Consider the following 19,130-nt stretch of genomic DNA (forward strand, 5'->3'; position numbering starts at 1 on the left):
AAGGTACAGCAGGAAGGAAGGCCAAGAAAAATAAAGGTTTAAGTTTGAGAGCTAGCAAAGGGAGACAATCACAAAGCTATAGAAAAAAAAAAATGAGCTGCAATTGTTGACCAATTGGACCAGGCCAGCAGGAAATCAAAAAGGAAGGAGGTATAAAAAAGACTGATAGCTGGATGGGGAGAGGAGACCTTGCCTATTTTACTAGATTGTGAATTTACTATCATACTGGGGCCTTATAATCTGGCTTCAGTCAACTTGTCCAGGCTAAGCTGTCACCACTTCCTTCCTTCTCTCCCTCCTTAATGCCTACACACAGGCACACTCCTTCAGTGCCCCAATGACAAGGAGCTATTTACAATTTTTATACACATCATTTTCATCCATTCTCTTCTCTGTATTTACATTGCCAATCACACCCCAACCTGTCTGAATGCCTAGCAAGCTCTTACTCATCCTGAAGTCTCACTTGCTTATAAGGCATCTCCTCTGTAAAGCCTCCTTAACTTCCCAGGCAGACTGAAGCAGTCCTTGGGCTTGGTCTTAACACTGTCTCCTGTTCTTACCTCCTTCAAAGCAATGATCCTATTGAACTGTAATTGCTTGTTACTACATTCTGAACCTTTGGGGGACAGATTTTGTCTCTATCTCTGTATCTCCTGTCTCTGACACTGTATCTGACACACATTAGATAAACAGCCAATAACTGAGTGGATAAATGGATGAACACAAACATATTTTATCTAAAGCTTTTAAAATTACCTTTTTCCAGGGACGCCTGGGTGGCTCAATGGTTTGGCGCCTGCCTTCAGCCCAGGGTGTGATCCCGGAGTCCCGGGATCGAGTCCCACATCGGGCTCCCTGCATGAAGCCTGCTTCTGCCTTTGCCTGTGTCTCTGCCTCTCTCTCTCTCTCTGTGTTTCTCATGAATAAACAAATAAAATCTTTAAAAAAAATTACCTTTTTCCTAGGTCTCAATTTCTCTCTCCATTCCTTTAATTCTTGGCTGTGTTCCTCATCTAACTCCTTCAGTTTCTGAGTCTCATGCTCAACCAACAGGTGGCATTTTTCATTCTGAAAATAAAGTTTGAATTAAAAAATTTCAGATTAACTAAGCAATTTTTCACAAATGTAATTATCTTCCAAAATAATAAAGTATTCATTAAACATCAAACTATTATTGAGGTTCCAGACTCTCCTCTGAAAACCAAGAAGGGCTAAAAACTATGAAATGAGTCATAGCTTCATTTCTGCAAGTTTAAAAGCTTAGATCTGGGGATCCCTGGGTGGCACAGCGGTTTGGCGCCTGCCTTTGGCCCAGGGCGCGGTCCTGGAGACCCGGGATCGAATCCCACGTCGGGCTCCCGGTGCATGGAGCCTGCTTCTCCCTCTGCCTGTGTCTCTGCCTCTCTCTCCCTCTCTCTCTCTGTGACTATCATAAATAAATAAAAAAATTAAAAAAAAAAAAAAAAAAAAAGCTTAGATCTGTTACTTACCATATGAAAAGAACTTAAATAGAATTAGTTTGATACTGTTTTTCCTTTCTAAGAAAGTTTGCTCATAAAACTGATACTTCTAAGTGCACCTTATATGGATTTTACCCACTGGTACCAGAATGTGGGATTAGGACTATCCCACTCTAGGGACACCTGGGTGGCTCAGGGGTTGAGAGATTGCCTTCGGCCCAGGGCGTGATCCCAGGGTCCTGGGATTGAGTCCCATATCGGGCTCCCTGCATGGAGCCTGCTTCTTCCTCTGCCTATGTCTCTGCCTCTCTTTCTTTCTGTGTCTCTCATGAGTAAATAAATAAAATCTTAAAAAAAAAAAAAAAAAAGGACTATTCTACTCTGGTAAATTAACCAAATATGTAAAATATCCTTTATGTATGCACTATTCCGAAATTTTGAACATTTTAGGCTATATATACTAGACGGGCTGCATATTCCAGGTAAGGCCCCAAAACAGTCTCCCTAATCTTTAAATTTCTTAGGAGAAAAATTCCTATTGCTTTTTTCAAACACTTAGAAGAAAATGAACTATTTCTCCCTAAATGAGAGTTTAAATTCAGAATCTGATAACAATACCACCAACCTCATTTTGAAAACTGTTCATTTTCTTTGCAAAATAGACTAAAAATACTCAATACTGCTTTTGAAAGACTCAACTTCTTAGGTTATAATTTAGCCTCATATTTATATTAATCATGGTTATATAAAAGCTAAGTGACTATGAGACTAACCTGATCTTTGTTTGGGTCTATACAAAAAACAAAACCTCTCAATCCCAACATTTTCATGAGTGAAGTACAGTTTATTTTGCTTAGCTACTGTTTTCTCCAAGCTAGCCATTTGTGCTGCCCTGCTCCCACCAGCTCTGTTTTCATGCTCCTGTATCTGACCTGCAGCTGATGCAGCTCTCGGACATTGGCTTCACACTGCAACTGAAGATCCCGCATCTGATTTTCATGTTTTTGATGCTGAGCCATTCTTTCATTTTTCTGCCTCTTTTCTTCCTGAGAAGCAAACTATAAATAAGGAAAAGAAAATACAGTTAACAATGTAATTTCTGCATCTTCCAAAGGAATACTTAAATAAGTTAACAAGACTTAAAGTACAATAAATTAAAGCTCCAAGTAATAATATATGGTGACTTGAGCTGGATTCTACATTACGGATTTGGTGAGAGGAGGTACTTTGGATTAAAACCTTTAGTGACCTCAGTTCATTTGTATGCGGGACCTAACGACTACAGAGGCAAAGTGAAACTGTATGTTTAACTTCAAAAGTTGTCCAAGTCACCTAATTCCCAGGGCTGGTCTTAGAACCGGTCTAGCCCGAGACCTCATATGTGGGTCATGGGGCAGAGGAATGTACCCTCTTTGGCCACCAACATAGGAACACTAAGCTGGTATATGCCACATATCTAGCCCCAGCCCATAAAGCCAAAGAAAACATCAACAAGCCCAAGGTGGCTCAGAATGTTTACAACACAATTACATGACACTTCTAAAGGACATTCACATTTTTTAAACCCTAAAGAGAAGAGAGTAATTGGCTTATTTACCTGTTTAATTTTGTCACGGTCCTGATCTGGTGTGGCCGTTGAGTTAATTCTCAAGCTTTTCTTAAACATGGCCATTCGAGTCTTGGCTTCACTGCGCTGAATCTTAGGCAGTCTTGCTCTTTCTTGAGTCTGTCTGTTTTTCAATTCCTCAATAAGTCGTTGATTGTAACGCTGCATTTGTTCTGTTTCCTAAGAACATATCAAACAGAATCCAGTGATGTAAATATAATTTATTTTTTTAAGATTTTATTTTTTTATTCATGAGAGACATACAGAGAGAGGCAGAGACATAGGCAGAAGGAGAAGCAGGCTCTATGCAAGGAGCCCCATGGGGGACTCGATCCCAGGACTGCAAGATCATGCCCTAAGCCAAAGGCAGATGCTCAACCGCTGAGCCATCCAGGTGTCCCCAGATATAATTTAATACTCAGTACCCACATGTATGCTCAAACATGCCATTTTGTTGTTCTCAAAATTATTCTTTCCCCGTCACATCATCAACCAGCAAACTTTTAGTAAAAATATAATTTATAATAAAAATAAAGCTATTAATAATAAGAATCTTTTTTTTTTAAGATTTATCTATCTATACTGAAGAGAGAAAGAGAGCACAAGCGGGAGGGGCAGAGGGAGAGGGAGAGGGAGAGAGAATCTCAAGCAGACTCCATGATTAGCACAGGAGCCTGACATGGAGTTTGACCCCTCAACCCCAAGATCACAACGACCTGAGCTGAAACTGAGGTGCCTACCCAACTGTGCCACCCAGGTGCCCCTAAATAAAGAGTCTTATATTGAAATTCTTTTACTAAGTCAGGGAGTCCACATTTTTAAGATACTTGAACCATAAATGGAGCCACAACAGCTACCTTTGACAGGATGAATATTATAATGTAGAAGAGAACTTAAAGCGCTGTATTAGTCGCCTTCCGTAAAATTTGTACAAAGAAGTTTGCAATCATGATCAAGATACAATTACTAGAAACTTCACCAAATAAATTTTAGGATTTTAAAAAAAGAAAGGAAATCTAAAATTCATTCTCTAAGAAACAGAAGTTTCAGAAATGAATAACTCTTTAAACTTTAAATGAACAAAAATTAAACCAATTTTCCTTTCATTAACCTTCTCATGTCGCTTAAGTAGCTGATGTCTTTGCATGAAATACTGATCTTTAAGTTGCTGTTTGAGCAGCTGGTGTTTTTCTTGTAAGTGTCGTTCTTCAAGCTCCCAAATTGCAGCTTCTCGAGCTAGAAGAAAGCAATTTTCAAAATGTCACTTTGTTCTTTTCACTAGTGTACTTTGGTCTTCTTTTTAATATTTACATAAAAGTGTTCCATATACACTAACTTATACACATACTAACACTGTGAACAATAGATGAAGTATTACCAACATACATGTATCAATCACCACTTTCCATTCTGTTCTACTATCCTAAAAACAGAGAATCCCCCACCCTCAACACCAAAATTCCTTTTAATCATAAAGAATAAAATCTTAGCTTTTGTTAGGGGAAATAAGTGCTTAGAATCCCATTCTATCATGTAGCCCTTAAGTATACCAACAATTATAAGGCATGGTAAGTATACCAAAACTATTCAGGTAAAATTCTAGCATCAGCTGGACAAAAAGATGTGTTTAAGGATTAGGTTTACTGCTCACTTCTACTGTCATAAAGGCATTCATCCAATAGCTTATAGTATTTCTTAATTTTATAAAGAATTTTAAGATTTTAAATTCTTAAAATATAACATAAAGTTTTTCCTCTTATTAACTTCATCTTTCTCTCTACCACTCTAGCAAAGGAGAGTATTCAAATAACTTCCAATCATTTGATATTAAGGATATTAGATATATCCATATATCTCAACAATGTTCTTCAGACATCATTTAATACACACACATATGCTGCATAATTTCATATACCTCTCATGAGTTGCTGTTTGTTATTCAGGCATTCTCTTTCAATATTGGCTAGCTCTGCCTTCTGCTGTTGGATGATCTTTTTCAGAGCGCCATCTAATTCTTGTTGCTGCTTCTGAACAAATTCCTGTTCCTAACAGACACAGTTAAACCATCAGTTTAAAGCATCTACTGAGTAAAACATTCATTTATCTATATGACGATATATATAAGTAGTTAGCAAGATTTCTAAGCCAAGTTTCTAAAATTAATTGGATTTAAAAATTTAAAAATTCATTACCTATATGATGATATATATTAGTAGTTAGCAAGATTTCTAAGCCAAGTTTCTAAAATTAATTGGATTTAAAAATCACCAATTACATAGCATATACAATATAAATGTATTAGTCACTCTATTCAAGCCTAGGAAAAAAGTACTAGAGTACATAATATTCTAAACTCACTATTAAACACACGCGAAAGAAGCCTATAACCCAATCATAATTAAAATGCCCTATTACACAAACATCTTTAGGAAAATAATAAAACTAGTACTTCTAAAGCTTTTTGTTACACTATGGTGTGGATAAAACAAGAATAAACAAGAAATACCTCTTAGGAAAAAAGAGAAGAGCAAATAAGTAAAACTCATATCAGAATTTTAAATATCTCTATTTTTCTTTCCAAGAAATACAGAGTTAGGAAAAAACACCATGGCTTCACTAACAAAAGATAGTTTCTATTATCTATGGCATGTACCTAACAATAATTTGTGGACTTAATGAGAAATAGTACATTGCTAGAGAAATGTGAAGAATAGTAAAGTGAGTTACATTTTATAAATATACATACAAAATTCCTTATTTTTTTAAAAAGATTTTTATTTATTTATTCATAAGAGATACAGAGAGAGAGAAAGAGAGAGAGAGGGGCAGACACACAGGCAGAGGGAGAAGCAGGCTCCATGCAGGGAGCCTGATGCGGGACTCGATCCCGGGACTCCAGGATCACACCCTGGGCCAAAGGCAGGCGCCAAACTGCTGAGCCAACCAGGGATCCCCCAAAATTCCTTATAATCAGAGAATTCTACCAACATGTTTCAGATTCACTCATTCGTTCAACATTTATTTATCAAGTACACACTATTTGCCCAAATGCCAGATTTATGCTTTAAAAAAAAAAAAAAAAAAAACCTTCAATAACTGTATAAGAAAAGGAAATGTTGAAGTGACTTATGGTCTTTATGCTAGATCACACATTTACAGAAGGAAAGGAACATTCTCCAAATTGAAGAAATACAAGTTTTGCCAGTAAATGTTCGGCTCTCCATCCCTCTCTTGGCAGATATAGCAGTCTGTGATTAGCAAAAGGGACATTCTGATCAATTTGAGTGTGGATTTAGAAATTTAGGATTAAAGTGGCACTCCACCTATAATGCCTCCTCTTGCACATCCTAGAGAAGATAAAACCCCAAGATCCATTTTGGATACATTATGCCTTGGATAGAGTCTGACAGGATCTGGATCACTACCAGCCTGGTCTTCAATGCACAGAAAGTGAGTCTAGATGTCTTCCTCAGGGTGCTTGCCTTACTACTATGTCTCTGGAGATGACAATTAGGTCTTACCATTCATGATGTCCTGTTAAAGTAATCTGGAGTTATAAATACTGCTGTCTTATCTGTATAATAATTTGTATGTTAGCATAAATACAAATACACACTAACAGAAAGACTAAAGAATTGTCTCGATAAAATACAACTGGGAACTTGACTACAGTCACTTTGTAACTTTATCACAGAAAAAAAATCCCACAATGAATATTTAATTTCAACTATCTAGAATAAGGTCTTTGAGTTTTAAAGAAATGCAAAATCTCCATGCCAATCTTAAGCAATTATAACAAAGAAAGTTGTTTAAGCTTTACATTTTCCTACAGTAATTATCACTTATAATAAAAATTAAATTGTTTCTCTAATTTTTTTTTTGTTTCTCTAATTTCATTGTAAAATTTCTATAAGCAAACTTATATAATAAACAATATAATCAAAGGGTTTTCCTTCTGTTCAACATTTGTACCATTAATCACTTATAAGACTTAAAAAATATCTATGTAGTCAGAAACAATGGGCCCAAATTATCTACTGTAAATATAAATATTACACTTAGACTCCAATCAAATGCAAAAGTACAAGATGGGTGTGAATCAATATGTGAAAATTAAATAGGGTAATATAACCCAGTGCCACTAAAAATGTGAATGCAATTACTTGTCAATTCTTGGTTTATTATTATATTTATGTCTAGATTAAGCAAGATAAGAGTTCAGTTCAAAGAAAACCTTTACTAAGTACTTAGTAAATGTAGGGCACTGTACTAGTTATGAGGTTACTAAAATTTTAAAGAAACAGTATTGCCTTCAAGGACCTTCCACTCTAGTGGTTCCAAATGGGTTTTGTCTGTCATATAGAGAGTCGTGGGCTCCTTCCCTTAGTATCACATTTTCAAAAGTAAACCACAGAAAACCAAAAGCTGGAATACAGGATCTAGAAACCATGCCAGACAATGAACGGACAGAAAGAACTAAAGAGTGTGTCCCAAGCAACAAATACATAAGGGGAAAAGAATAGCTAAGACTATTATAAAGGAGGAGACAGACCTAGCATTGTGCTGCTCCAGAAGGTGAAATGAGGACAGGTTAAGAGTCAAGGTAAGCTATGTATGCAAGTGCTTTTGACAATGAGAGTTAGCAGACACCAGTTGTCTTGCAGAGCCACAGACTTAAAAAATTAAGCAGAGTCTGGATAATTACATAGTCAAGAATACTGTGCAAATAATTTTCTTCCTCTCTCTTTCCTCTTTTCCTTTACTTACTCATTTAAGTAATCTACACCCAATGTGGGGCTCAAACTCATGACCCCATGATCAAGAGTTGCAAGCTCTTCTAACTGAACCAGCCAGGCACTTCAAATAATTTTCTATATTAGGACTAAAAATTAACTGAAAGATCTAGGTCCCTTATATACTAATTCATATATTTTATTACCTCAAAAGAAATGAACTTTTAGTATTACTGAGTTTTCATTAAATTTCCTAACTACAAAAGCCAAGTAAAATACATTCACATTGGAATTTGTAATTAGATATTATACCCTTAGGACCTAAAAGAATAGTGATCTTACATTCCAAAAAGATTGAACAAATTACATTTACCCTAAAAAAAAAAAAAAATGGATTTAATCACTAAAAGTAACAATTTTAAATGAACACATAAGCTGAAATGAGCACCCTTTCAAAGTACAAGTTTAAATGCTAAGAAATTTTATCATATTAATCAGATAACTATAAACATTAAAAATATAGCTTTGGGTTCTAGAAATCTATAGGAAAAGGTTATGATATATTGGGCTCTTTGTACAGAATTTGATTCTAACTCAAAAGAAAAGCTAAGAATGGTAATGATCAGAAAAGTGATCGTAATTCATAATTTCTCCCTCTCATTAAAAAAAATTAGTGTTTTGCTTACTCTTTAGAAAACTATAGAGCTCAGCAGCTGCCAATAAAAAAAACGTCTGATTTCAGGAGAGGGGAAAGGAGGGGTTGAAATCAAGCTGTATTCTATCTACTCCAGTTGTATATATCAAACATCACAAACAAAAATTACAGAGTTAAATGGGCTAGTCACTTCCCTATAGAAACTGTGAGAAAGAATACAGCCTGGAATTCCAGACTTAATTTAAAACTACAGCAAGGAGAACAGTAACTCACTATTCATTATGGACAATTTGAATAGTGAAAACTAGAGTTAAATGGAACTACAATCATCACTTTTAATATGGCTTTTCTGACCATATCCATAATTAAAACGTTTATATAAACATATGCAATCAAAATTTCACTTCACACAAAAATAAAAATCTAATCACAGCATTCAATTTCTCACATGTGCAAAGCTTTTAAAATACTACTGGGAAGGTATTTCTTGAAAAAGATGAAAATCTCAAAATTGTGGTGAGGGTAAACACAAAAAGAACACTATTACAAGTGTTCTAATTCCAGTTCTACCATTAATGTCTTTTCTGACTTTAAGTAGATCACTTAGTCTTCTGCACTTCGATTTCCGTATCTGTAAAACGGATATACTCCATCCCTATATTAGGGAGGTGGCAGTGAGAATCAAATGTGAAAATTCTTTGAAGAATACTACATAAAGTTCACTTCAGGTTATTATTATTATTGTCATTACTGATATCATTATCTATCAATCTTCTAGATTTTAACAAATGGAGTGAAAAATGAAATGGCACATGTGAGCTGAAGAAAAAGCAGGTAAAACAAGAGAAGGCATCCTCCCATAGACATGTGGAACTTACATCCTGCAACTGGGCGTTGAAGACCGCACAAGATGACAACTGAAAAGACTGAATCATGACCTGAGCAACACCCTGTGGATTAGAATACAATGCACCTCCCCGGTAAGAATATAGCTGATGACTTTTTGTAAATGGAAAGAATGATTATACAAAATGCTGAGTTTCAGGAGGCTTGGAACAAGTCACCTAACAGAGAGGTCTCTTTCTCATCTGTAAAAGGAAGGTTTTAAACTACATCAGTGGTTTCCGAACTCTAGTTTGTGTTGTTTTTAAACCAGTCAAACCCTCTCTCAAAAAATTTACCATAAACTGTATGAAACAGATGAAAAGTAGTGCTGGGAAGTGGAAGCAGGGAACCAGAGCACCACAGTCCTCCCTTTTCGAAGGATTCTCAAAGTGCTTCTTCCAAACTCAAGAGCTCCTGGGAGTACAGTTTAAAAACCACTGAACTAGATGATTAAATACATTCAGGCTCCATGACTATGAAACTATTACACACAAATTCTCAAAAAGTTTAAAATAAACTCTTTAAAGTTACTGTTTTAGCTTCATGAAAAAAGCAGTAGCAAAAGAGAAACGTTTTTACATTTGTTAGATTACTAAGTTTTTTTTTTTATTTTTTTTTTTAAATTTATTTATGATAGTTACAGAGAGAGAGAGAGAGGCAGAGACATAGGCAGAGGGAGAAGCAGGCTCCATGCACCGGGAGCCTGATGTGGGATTCGATCCTGGGTCTCCAGGATCGCGCCCTGGGCCAAAGGCAGGCGCCAAACCACTGCGCCACCCAGGGATCCCAGATTACTAAGTTCTTCATTAAATTTATAGAAAGAAATTTCTATATTTTTAGCAATATTTACTATTGCTAAATTTACTATTACTAAATTTATAGAAAGAAAATTACTATTACTATTTATACACAAAATTTCACTTAGTTGAAATAGAGCTTAGCCCCCAAAATCTTATGAAAAATCACCAACAATGTTTAATTAAAGCACAGGATCATCTAACTTCTTTAACACTAAATTCTTATCTTGTTTGAAATCCAAATTATCCAAAATTAGACGTGTGGCAAGCAAGGACTTCCTCTTCACCTACTAACAATATGATCCACAACCACGGGACTAAGCTGATAAGAGTTTAGACTAGACACAGAAATAACAACTTAAACATGAAAGGCAGTACACTGTGGTGGTTCATATGTGCTTTCATTTGTAGAACATGTCCTCCCTGTAGAACAGAGGCGGTAAGAGTAACTACCTCATATGTTGTGAAGTTAAATGAGTTCATGCAGGTGAAGCACTTAGAACAGTGCTTGACACATAGTAAGTGCTGGGTTTGCTATTATCACTCTAACTAGTAATCACCCATTAGGCCAAGACAAAATTTTTCACTGATTCAAACCAAGAAAGTTAAATTTAAAAAAAAAGGTACTAAATTTATTTAAATAGGCTAGTTTTGTTAAAATTTTAAATTCCAAAATATTTTCCTTATTTTTCATGGTGTTAAAATACTCCCTCTTTTAAAATGATGGTGATAAGTAAACAGCAATTTAAAATGTCCTTCTGAAAATAAAATAAAACATTCTTCTGGACAAATAGAAAAAATTTTAGATGTCATTTCATCTTTCATGGTCCCCACTGCTTTTTGATTCTTCTCTGTTTTTCCATGGGTCTGTAAAAGTTTGGGAACCACTTTTTAAATCACATAAAACCACATTAAAATGATAACTGAAAGTAATCCACTAATATATAATCCATGTCTCTTCTTTTGACATATGTAACTACAAATTGAGTTCACTTCTCTCTGCTTCCAGACTGAGTGCAAACTTAAATAAAAGAAAAACTATTCCTCATATAAATGATCTTGTAGAGTTATATGAGATAATTGTAGAAAAATCTGTTTAAAATACTATCTTGTCTGATTTTTAAAGAATTCACCCATCTTAATAGGTTCAGTCTTATAACCTAGAATCAAGTTTATACAGACAGTATTTTTTTTAACTGCTCGATTTTGAATCAAAAAGAAAAACATACTTAAAATCTACTTTTAAGGTACTTATGTTGTTGAGTTTAATAGTAATAAACATTTGATCTACCATATAACATTACCATTTACTGTTGTTCTTCTAACTTCCAATTTTATAAAAATAATGGTCTTTTAAATAGGCATTCTTTTCATGCACAATGCCTATATATACTCATCTTTTGTATTTTGTCAAAAAGTCTTCTATCAAACACTGACATCACTGCTCAAAAATGTAAGTTCCATCATGATTATATAATAAGAATACAGTGGATTATACATTAACATACTTGTTTATTTCATCTGGAGTCAGCTTTCCAAACATTCCACTCAATTTCGTATTAGCAACTTAAATGTCACCGTTAGTGTGATTTCAGTTCTACATAAAGAATGCCCTGGGAACCTCTGTAAGTGCAGAAGTCAACATCATATAATAGGTACAGTAGGAGTTTGCCCTTTCAGCCATGGTTTACTGAGCTGCAAGAATAATGCTGCCTTCTGTTTTTAGTAGCTTTAAGCTGCTGCTGTTACCTGAGCATGCTGGCTTTGTGCAAGCTCCTCTTTCCTGCGTTTCATGAGCTCTTTTCTCAGCTCTTTGGGTGCTTTCTCCACTTCATTTATAACCTACAGTGTATAAGCATGCAGGAGGTGGGGAAATAATACTTTCTCCACAGCAAGCATTTATGTGAGCAGACAAGCTACAAGTCAAAGATTAAAGCTGTTAAAAAAAAGTTCCTTTCAACATGCAATATACAGGTGTTAGTTTGGTGAAAAAGAATGAAAGGACAGAACATGCTTAATCTCAGTGCAGAAAGGGACATCACACCATGTAAAGGTTAATCAGGTGCTTAATTATCCCTACATATTATCCTCTAAAGATACATAGACAATCAGTAAAGGATTACTAGCAGCACTGATTCTGAACTCAAAATGATAAATTCAACTGACCCTCTTAAAAGATCAAACTGTATCTATTGACATTGTTTGAAATGTTGAAAATAAGGAAGGTTCATGCCATTTATACAAGTTGCAAAATTTCATAATTGGCTTGATAAAACCAAATAAATAATTCTAAATTAAATTCATTTAATGAGACCAAAAAAACAAAAACAAAAACAAAAGGAGAAATAAATGGACACTGTTTTCCTTTTTCATAAAATGCACCATTTTATACATTACATAGTGTGATAAAAATCAACATCTTTGATGATTTTGCGTCAAATTAGAATAACATTCTCCTTCGCTGACAATTTAAGCCAAACTTAGTTGTCAATGTTCAAACCAGTAATAAGCACTCACAAAATAATAGTTTAGAATGCTATGATTTATCACACCAAATAAAGTATATTATAAAATGAAGTATAATTTAAGGCTCCTTCTTTTAATCATTTCAAAATCCTAGATATGTATTGCACCTAACAGAAGATCTGTAATCCAACTATGAAAAACAATCATGTGTTTTCAAGTAGAAGCACCAAAAGCAGAGATTCCAAATCACCACATGCTACTGATGGTCTGTGAAAGAGACGGATTTTGATTGAAAAGAGTGTATTTAAAATTTCCCATCAGTAATCCCTCATGAAACCAAATCACCATTAAAAGGAAAAGAGACTCCCCAAATGCAAGAAATTTAGCAATGAGGAAAAAAATACATTAAATAATTATTTAAAATATGCATATCATGATCTCAAACATGTTTACTAGCTCAACTCTCCGACCCCAAAACAGTAAAAATAACTACACACTTTAATATATTTAGGATTAAATCATATATTTATCTAGAAATTTTTAAAGATTTAATCTGATGTTAAAAAATAACCTCTCAATAAAAACTACCCCACAGTTTCAAGAAAACTGACATGGAGCCTCATAAAGTCATACATCATGGTATACAGAGAAACCTTACATAAAATATTTAGCAGTAAAAACACTAATTTTTAGAAATGGTAGCCACATCAAATAAGATTATATACCATTTCATTATTTACCTAAAGAAATTATATAATGCATTGTATTTATTAATCTTAGATTCTACGCTTTTAAAGCAGACCCTCAAGTTCAGCACTATGATACTCAGTTTTATGCATAATTAAATGTTAAAGTTAATAAACATGAGTATTTTCGATATACAACAAAAGTGAAAATGCATATACAGGTTTGGTTGAGATTTTTATTCTAATCCTAATTGAACTATTCATAATTATTGTCCCTAGGGTCTTTTACATCACAAAAAGGTAAATTCTTCCCCTACACTAAAGGTACAGAATAAATCATAAAATCACCTTTGCTATTATGTAAAACTCTTGTTTTACTTTAATTTGGGAGAGAAAAAGACATTAATACAATATATATATCCTCTTTATGAATCAATGACAACTTTTCATAGTAAACAATAGCACAGATTCTATAACAATATGGAACAGCTTCAGGAAAAATTTAAAAATTCATTGTAAAGAAATGACTTTACACAGGTATTTTCTACCTGTGACTCTTCAAATTATCTTTCAATCTGATGGATTTATAATTTCAAATTTCAAGGTACTCGGCTTTCGTTTTGGCACAATGTTTAAGAAAGGCAATCAAGCTAACCAAGAAAAAATGTTTAAGTATGAATTAAATATTATAAATAAATAATAAGATGAATTATTGTTCCCACCTGCAAACACAACATAGTAAGTTTTCTTGAAAAAAAGCAATTTCTACAGAGGCCTTAACTATTGCATTAATAAAGGAAAAATGGTAGATTGGAAGGAAAATGAATTAGACTTGGTTCAAGACTTAGCTGGAAAAAAAAAAAAAAAAAGACTTAGCTGGACATTTAATGGTAGTTTGTGAACTTGAACAGACCACTAAAAACCTCTTCTACCCCATTCTCCTTGACAGTAAAATGGGATAACACCTCACCTTACTACCCTACATGACTCTTGGGAAGACCGAAAGAATGAATGAGTACTATTTATTATTCCTAGTTCTGTAGTCTTAAGTGTACATTAAAAAAAACAGCTTTCATAACTAAAAGCAGTAGTTTTACTTACCTCCTTCTTTCGATTCTTCAACATATTCTGAAATTTGGACAACTCTTTCTCTTGTTCTCCTTTAATGCGTTTGGCTTCATCTCGTAAGCGATTTGTGTGTTCTTGTTCTAGACGTTCAATAGTCTGTTTCTGTTGTTTTTCTAGATTCTCAATTTCTTGATCATACTGTCGTTTTTTGCTCTGTAAAATAATGTGGCTCAAGATCATTTAACTTTTCTTTTTTTTTTTTTAAGATTTTATTTATTCATAGAAATTGAGAGAGAGAGAGACAGAGAGAGAGGCAGAGACACAGGCAGAGAGAGAAGCAGGCTCCACGCAGAGAGCCCGACATGGGACTCGATCCAGGGTCTCCAGGATAAAGCCCCGGGCTGCAGGCGGCGCCAAACCGCTGTGCCACCGGGGCTGCCCAACTTTTCTTTTTTTTTAAAGATTTTATTTATTTATTCATGAGAGACACAGAGAGGCAGAGATACATGCAGAGGGAGAAGCAGGCTCCCTGCAGGTAGCCTGATGTGGCACTCAATCCCAAGACCACAGGATCACCTGATCTGAGCCAGAGGCAGCCGCTCAACTACTCATAATAACAATGTTTACTTAGAGTATATAACCAGTATTTAAATTTAGTGATGTGACACAACCTTTGCAATACTGAAAAAGTCAAATGCACTAAAATATGTTGGAAAATGTTTTTTAGGGATCCCTGGGTGGCGCAGCGGTTTGGCGCCTGCCTTTGGCCCGGGGTGCGATCCTGGAGACCCGGGATCGAATCCCACATCAGGCTCCCGGTGCATGGAGCCTGCTTCTCCCTCTGCCTATGTCTCTGCCTCTCTCTCTCTCTCTCTCTCTCTGTGTGACTATCATAAATAAATAAAAATTAAAAAAAAAAAAGAGTATGTGACTCTTCATCTTAAAAAAAAAAGAAAAAAGAAAAAAAGAAGAAAATGTTTTTTAAAGGATGACCACACGGCAGTGCTTGAATGGTTCAGTCAGTTAAGTGTCTGTCTTCAAGGCTTCCCTCTTCAGTGAGGAGTCTCCTTCTCCCTCTGCCCCTCCCCCAACATGTTCTCTCTCTAACTCTCTCAAATAAATAAGTCTTTAGAAAAAAAAATGAGCATTTCATTTTTTTTAACACAAAATACTTTTCTCTATTATACAAGTAGAATAGTCAAAATTTTTAAACCATCCAGAAGAATATCCAGTTGATATGAAGTACTAAAGTTAGAAAATTTTCAATATTTATCCAATAAATGTTTGATAAACCAAAGGTCTTATCCAAAGTCTATTTTAATAATGTACCATTTACTTGTCATATTTAGATTTACTCTTAAGATTTTTTTTTTAAGATTTTATTTATTTGAGAGAGAGCAAGTGAGCAAGAGCACGAGTGGAGTGGGGGGAGACAGAGGGAGACCAAGAGAAGCAGACTGCCTGCTGAGCAAGGAGCTCAATGTGGAGCTAAATCCCAGGACCCTGAGATCATGACCTGAGCTGAAGTCAGATGCTTAACCCAGGTGTCCCCTCATTAAGATTCTTAAATATTCTGTTTCAATACAACACAAATCTTTTGAAATTATAAATCTGCTCTTTCAATGAAAGATTCCTGCTTATTTAATTACTTGAGTATTATATAATTTGGATATAGGTAGAGTTAAATATTTATCAAGGGTATTTAAAAAAAATAAGTAAAGTGGCAGTGGGAGGCTCGGTTGTTTAATCGTTTCTTGATTTGGGTTTAGGTCACAATCTCAGGGTTGTTAGATCAAGGTTGGCATTGGGCTCCACGCTGGGCATGAGCCTGCTTAAGATTCTCTATCTCTGCCCCTCCCCCCAGGTCAAAAAAAATAAAAGTAAACAGCAAAACATTTTAGAAATATTTTGTGGGAAAAGAGATGTAATTATTATAAGGTTCTTGAATATAGAATGTTGAGTACTATAAAAATACTCAATAAGAATAAAAGTTCATTATTCTCTTAAGAATTCTCAGGTATGATCCAACAAATGTAATCAACAATGCCACACTGTACAGAAAACAATCCTTACTACTTACAATTTATATGAACAAAGAAACATATTCAAAACATGAATATTGTAACATTTGAAATGATCTTTTTTTCTAACCCCCATTAAACTAGATGTTTCAATAAATACTAAAATTTTAGGTCACATTACTGATTCCCTTTCCAACTTTGGCCACAAGGTAAAAACAGAAAGATTCCATGACAATTACCCTTGACTAGTCAGCACCAATTTCTCTATTAGCTTTGAATAGGGATGTGGAAGCTTAACTGTAGGAGGAGCCAGAGAAATAGGTGTGTTTTGAACAAGCCCCAAGTAGTACTCAAGACAGGCTTGAAGACAACTATTCTAGACTGCCTTAAAATCTTAAGTTTCAGGATCCCTGGGTGGCTCAGTGGTTTGGCGCCTGCCTTCGGCCCGGGGCATGATCCTGGGGACCCGGAATCGGGTCCCGCATCGGGCTCCCTGTGTGGAGCCTGCCTCTCTCTCTCTCTCTCTCGTAAATAAATAAAAAAAATTTTTTTTAAATCTTAAGTTTCCAAATTTAAGAGGTCAAATCATAACACTGAAAAATTATCCAGAAATAGGCACACCTGAGAACTTTATAAAGCATCTGCTAGCTTCATGATTCCAGGTTTTTGTGATAAATTTTAATCAAAGAAAACTGGAAGACACATCACACTGTAAGTCAGTACAGGAAGACTGAGATAGAAGATCCTTTCATTCAAAAGGAAAAAAGGGAAAAAAAAAAACAAAAACAAAACAGGAAAAAAAGCATCTAAAACACCAAAGAGATAAAGGCCAGAAATACTAGCAAGGCCAGAGAAAATCTCGTCATCAAAGAACAAGTTCTAAAACCTGCTAGCGGGTTGTTTTTTTTTTTTAAGCACTAAATTTCAGTATTAACAAAATGGTATAAAATCTAAGACTTTACCATCATTTCTTGCTCAAAGCGCCGGAAAATTTGTTCTCGCTGTTGTTGCAGTTTGCTATTGAGCTGCTGTTGGGCTCTTTGCTCTTCTTTCTGAAGGAATCTTAACTCCCGAAGTTCCTGACGTCTGATAAAATTTAATAGCAATAATTAGAGAAGATAGCAAAAATTACACAACTAAAGCAATGCTTTAAAAAAAAAATTTAACAATATTTTCAAATGGCAAAGTAGTAAGAATAACCCAAAATTAGCCAAGACTTTACCCTTGTTTCTCTATTCTTCATACTTTGCGGAGACTGCAAGGAAGTCCAAACCCAGTTTTAATTATGTTCTCTACTCACCGAAGAAATCTCAACTCTTCAGTTTTGGAATCACTATCTGTAACTATCTTTGATGTCGTTACACTCACTTCTACACCATCAACAACAAATTTGCGTGTTTTCTTCAATGTTTTCTTTTGTCTTCTTGTTTCCTGAGTGAGATTTTATGTTAGTTAGGTTTTGTATGGAAAATACTGGAGACAAAAAACATTTTCTTAACAAAACACAACACAGAACCATGCACCTATAATTTTTACGACACCACATCATAATTAGGCACAAAAAAACAATTCACATAAATTAGTATAACTTTTACATGTTAATCATTTTTCTTCCTCTTTTGACCCTGTAAGTTTTTAGATACCTCTGCTTTTCAGCTTTAGAACCACTGACAAAACACTTAAAAATGAATGTCTGGGGCTCATCTCTTAAAGAATCTAATTCAACAGGTCTGAGGGTGGCTGAGAATTTGCATTCAAGAAAGGCTCCCCAGGTAATTTTTACACACTGACAGGGCTGGGAATTAAAATCTATTTCATCAGCAGCGATAATATCAACAGCCCTCCTCCATCTCAAAAGCAGAGATGGACATGTGATTTTAGAATTACTAGAAAGATAACATTTCAGCTGCCTGCTATTGCCTACAATTCTTTATCAAGACCAAACTCCATTCCTCAGCTGATATCCAACTGCTTTTTAAATAGAAATAACGGAAGTATAACATTCTAAAAAATATAGTTTGGCAAAATATAAGTATTGAGAGCAAATAATTAACTTGGTTTTGATATGGGGGAAGGGTCTGAAAGCAAAGGGAGCAAAAGTGGAATGTGATAATACTAAATTAAAATGCATTAGAATTTTAGTCTGCCTCTGGCACTTTCCAAATACCTTTTTGCAACCTTAGTGTTCTACTCTCCAGGCTACCAGTACACTCACACTTCTCTTCCTAAGCCCTGGACCATGGCACCCTATCTAGCCAGGCTTTCCCTGAAATCTAAAGTGGGCTTGCCACCCTGTAAACCTAAACTTAGTATTTCAGTTTCTACTTAAGTATCTACAATTAATATCACCTTAATTCTAAAAAAAGTATTTGGATTTTTTACTAAGTCAGTGAATAAACTTCAAATTATGTGTAATAATTTGGTGCAGACAGGCAGACTCATCAGTCACGCCCTAGAGTCCAGTTCCTGAGGTCAGTTTCCTAAATTGTTCCTGCTTTGCACAGTCTTTTCCTCTGCTATCAACCCAAAGTATCTAAGTAGTCTATGGCTCACCTGTATCAGAATTCCATGGGTTCTTCTATTACAAATATTGATCCTTGTGCCCTACCCCAGACCTCTACATAACGCCCTCTGAAACTCTTTTTTTGAGAAAGAGAGAGAGCATTAGTGGAGGGGAGGGGCAGAGGGAAAAGTTGACTCCCTACTGAACAGGAAGCCAGATGTTCAGCTTGACCCCAGACCCTCAGATC

At 35.2% G+C, this 19,130-nt stretch overlaps 1 protein-coding gene across 3 annotated transcripts in view; it reads right to left on the bottom strand.

The window, feature by feature from the left end:
• Positions 1-19,130, bottom strand: part of SLK (STE20 like kinase) — a 63,347-nt gene that overhangs the window by 6,088 nt on the left and 38,129 nt on the right. For 2 of the 3 annotated variants that reach the window (XM_077877752.1, XM_077877751.1), the window contains 9 exons: positions 17,681-17,811; positions 17,343-17,466; positions 14,393-14,572; positions 11,889-11,981; positions 4,985-5,114; positions 4,181-4,305; positions 3,061-3,249; positions 2,396-2,521; positions 958-1,071 (listed from right to left, as the gene is read on the bottom strand). In XM_077877752.1, coding sequence (XP_077733878.1) covers positions 958-1,071; positions 2,396-2,521; positions 3,061-3,249; positions 4,181-4,305; positions 4,985-5,114; positions 11,889-11,981; positions 14,393-14,572; positions 17,343-17,466; positions 17,681-17,811 — 1,212 coding nt within the window. The remainder of the gene's footprint in view (positions 1-957; positions 1,072-2,395; positions 2,522-3,060; positions 3,250-4,180; positions 4,306-4,984; positions 5,115-11,888; positions 11,982-14,392; positions 14,573-17,342; positions 17,467-17,680; positions 17,812-19,130) is intronic. The other variant, XM_077877753.1, reaches the window with a different exon arrangement.

Source organism: Canis aureus, chromosome 29, assembly GCF_053574225.1.
Source record: "Canis aureus isolate CA01 chromosome 29, VMU_Caureus_v.1.0, whole genome shotgun sequence".
NCBI lineage: Eukaryota > Metazoa > Chordata > Mammalia > Carnivora > Canidae > Canis > Canis aureus.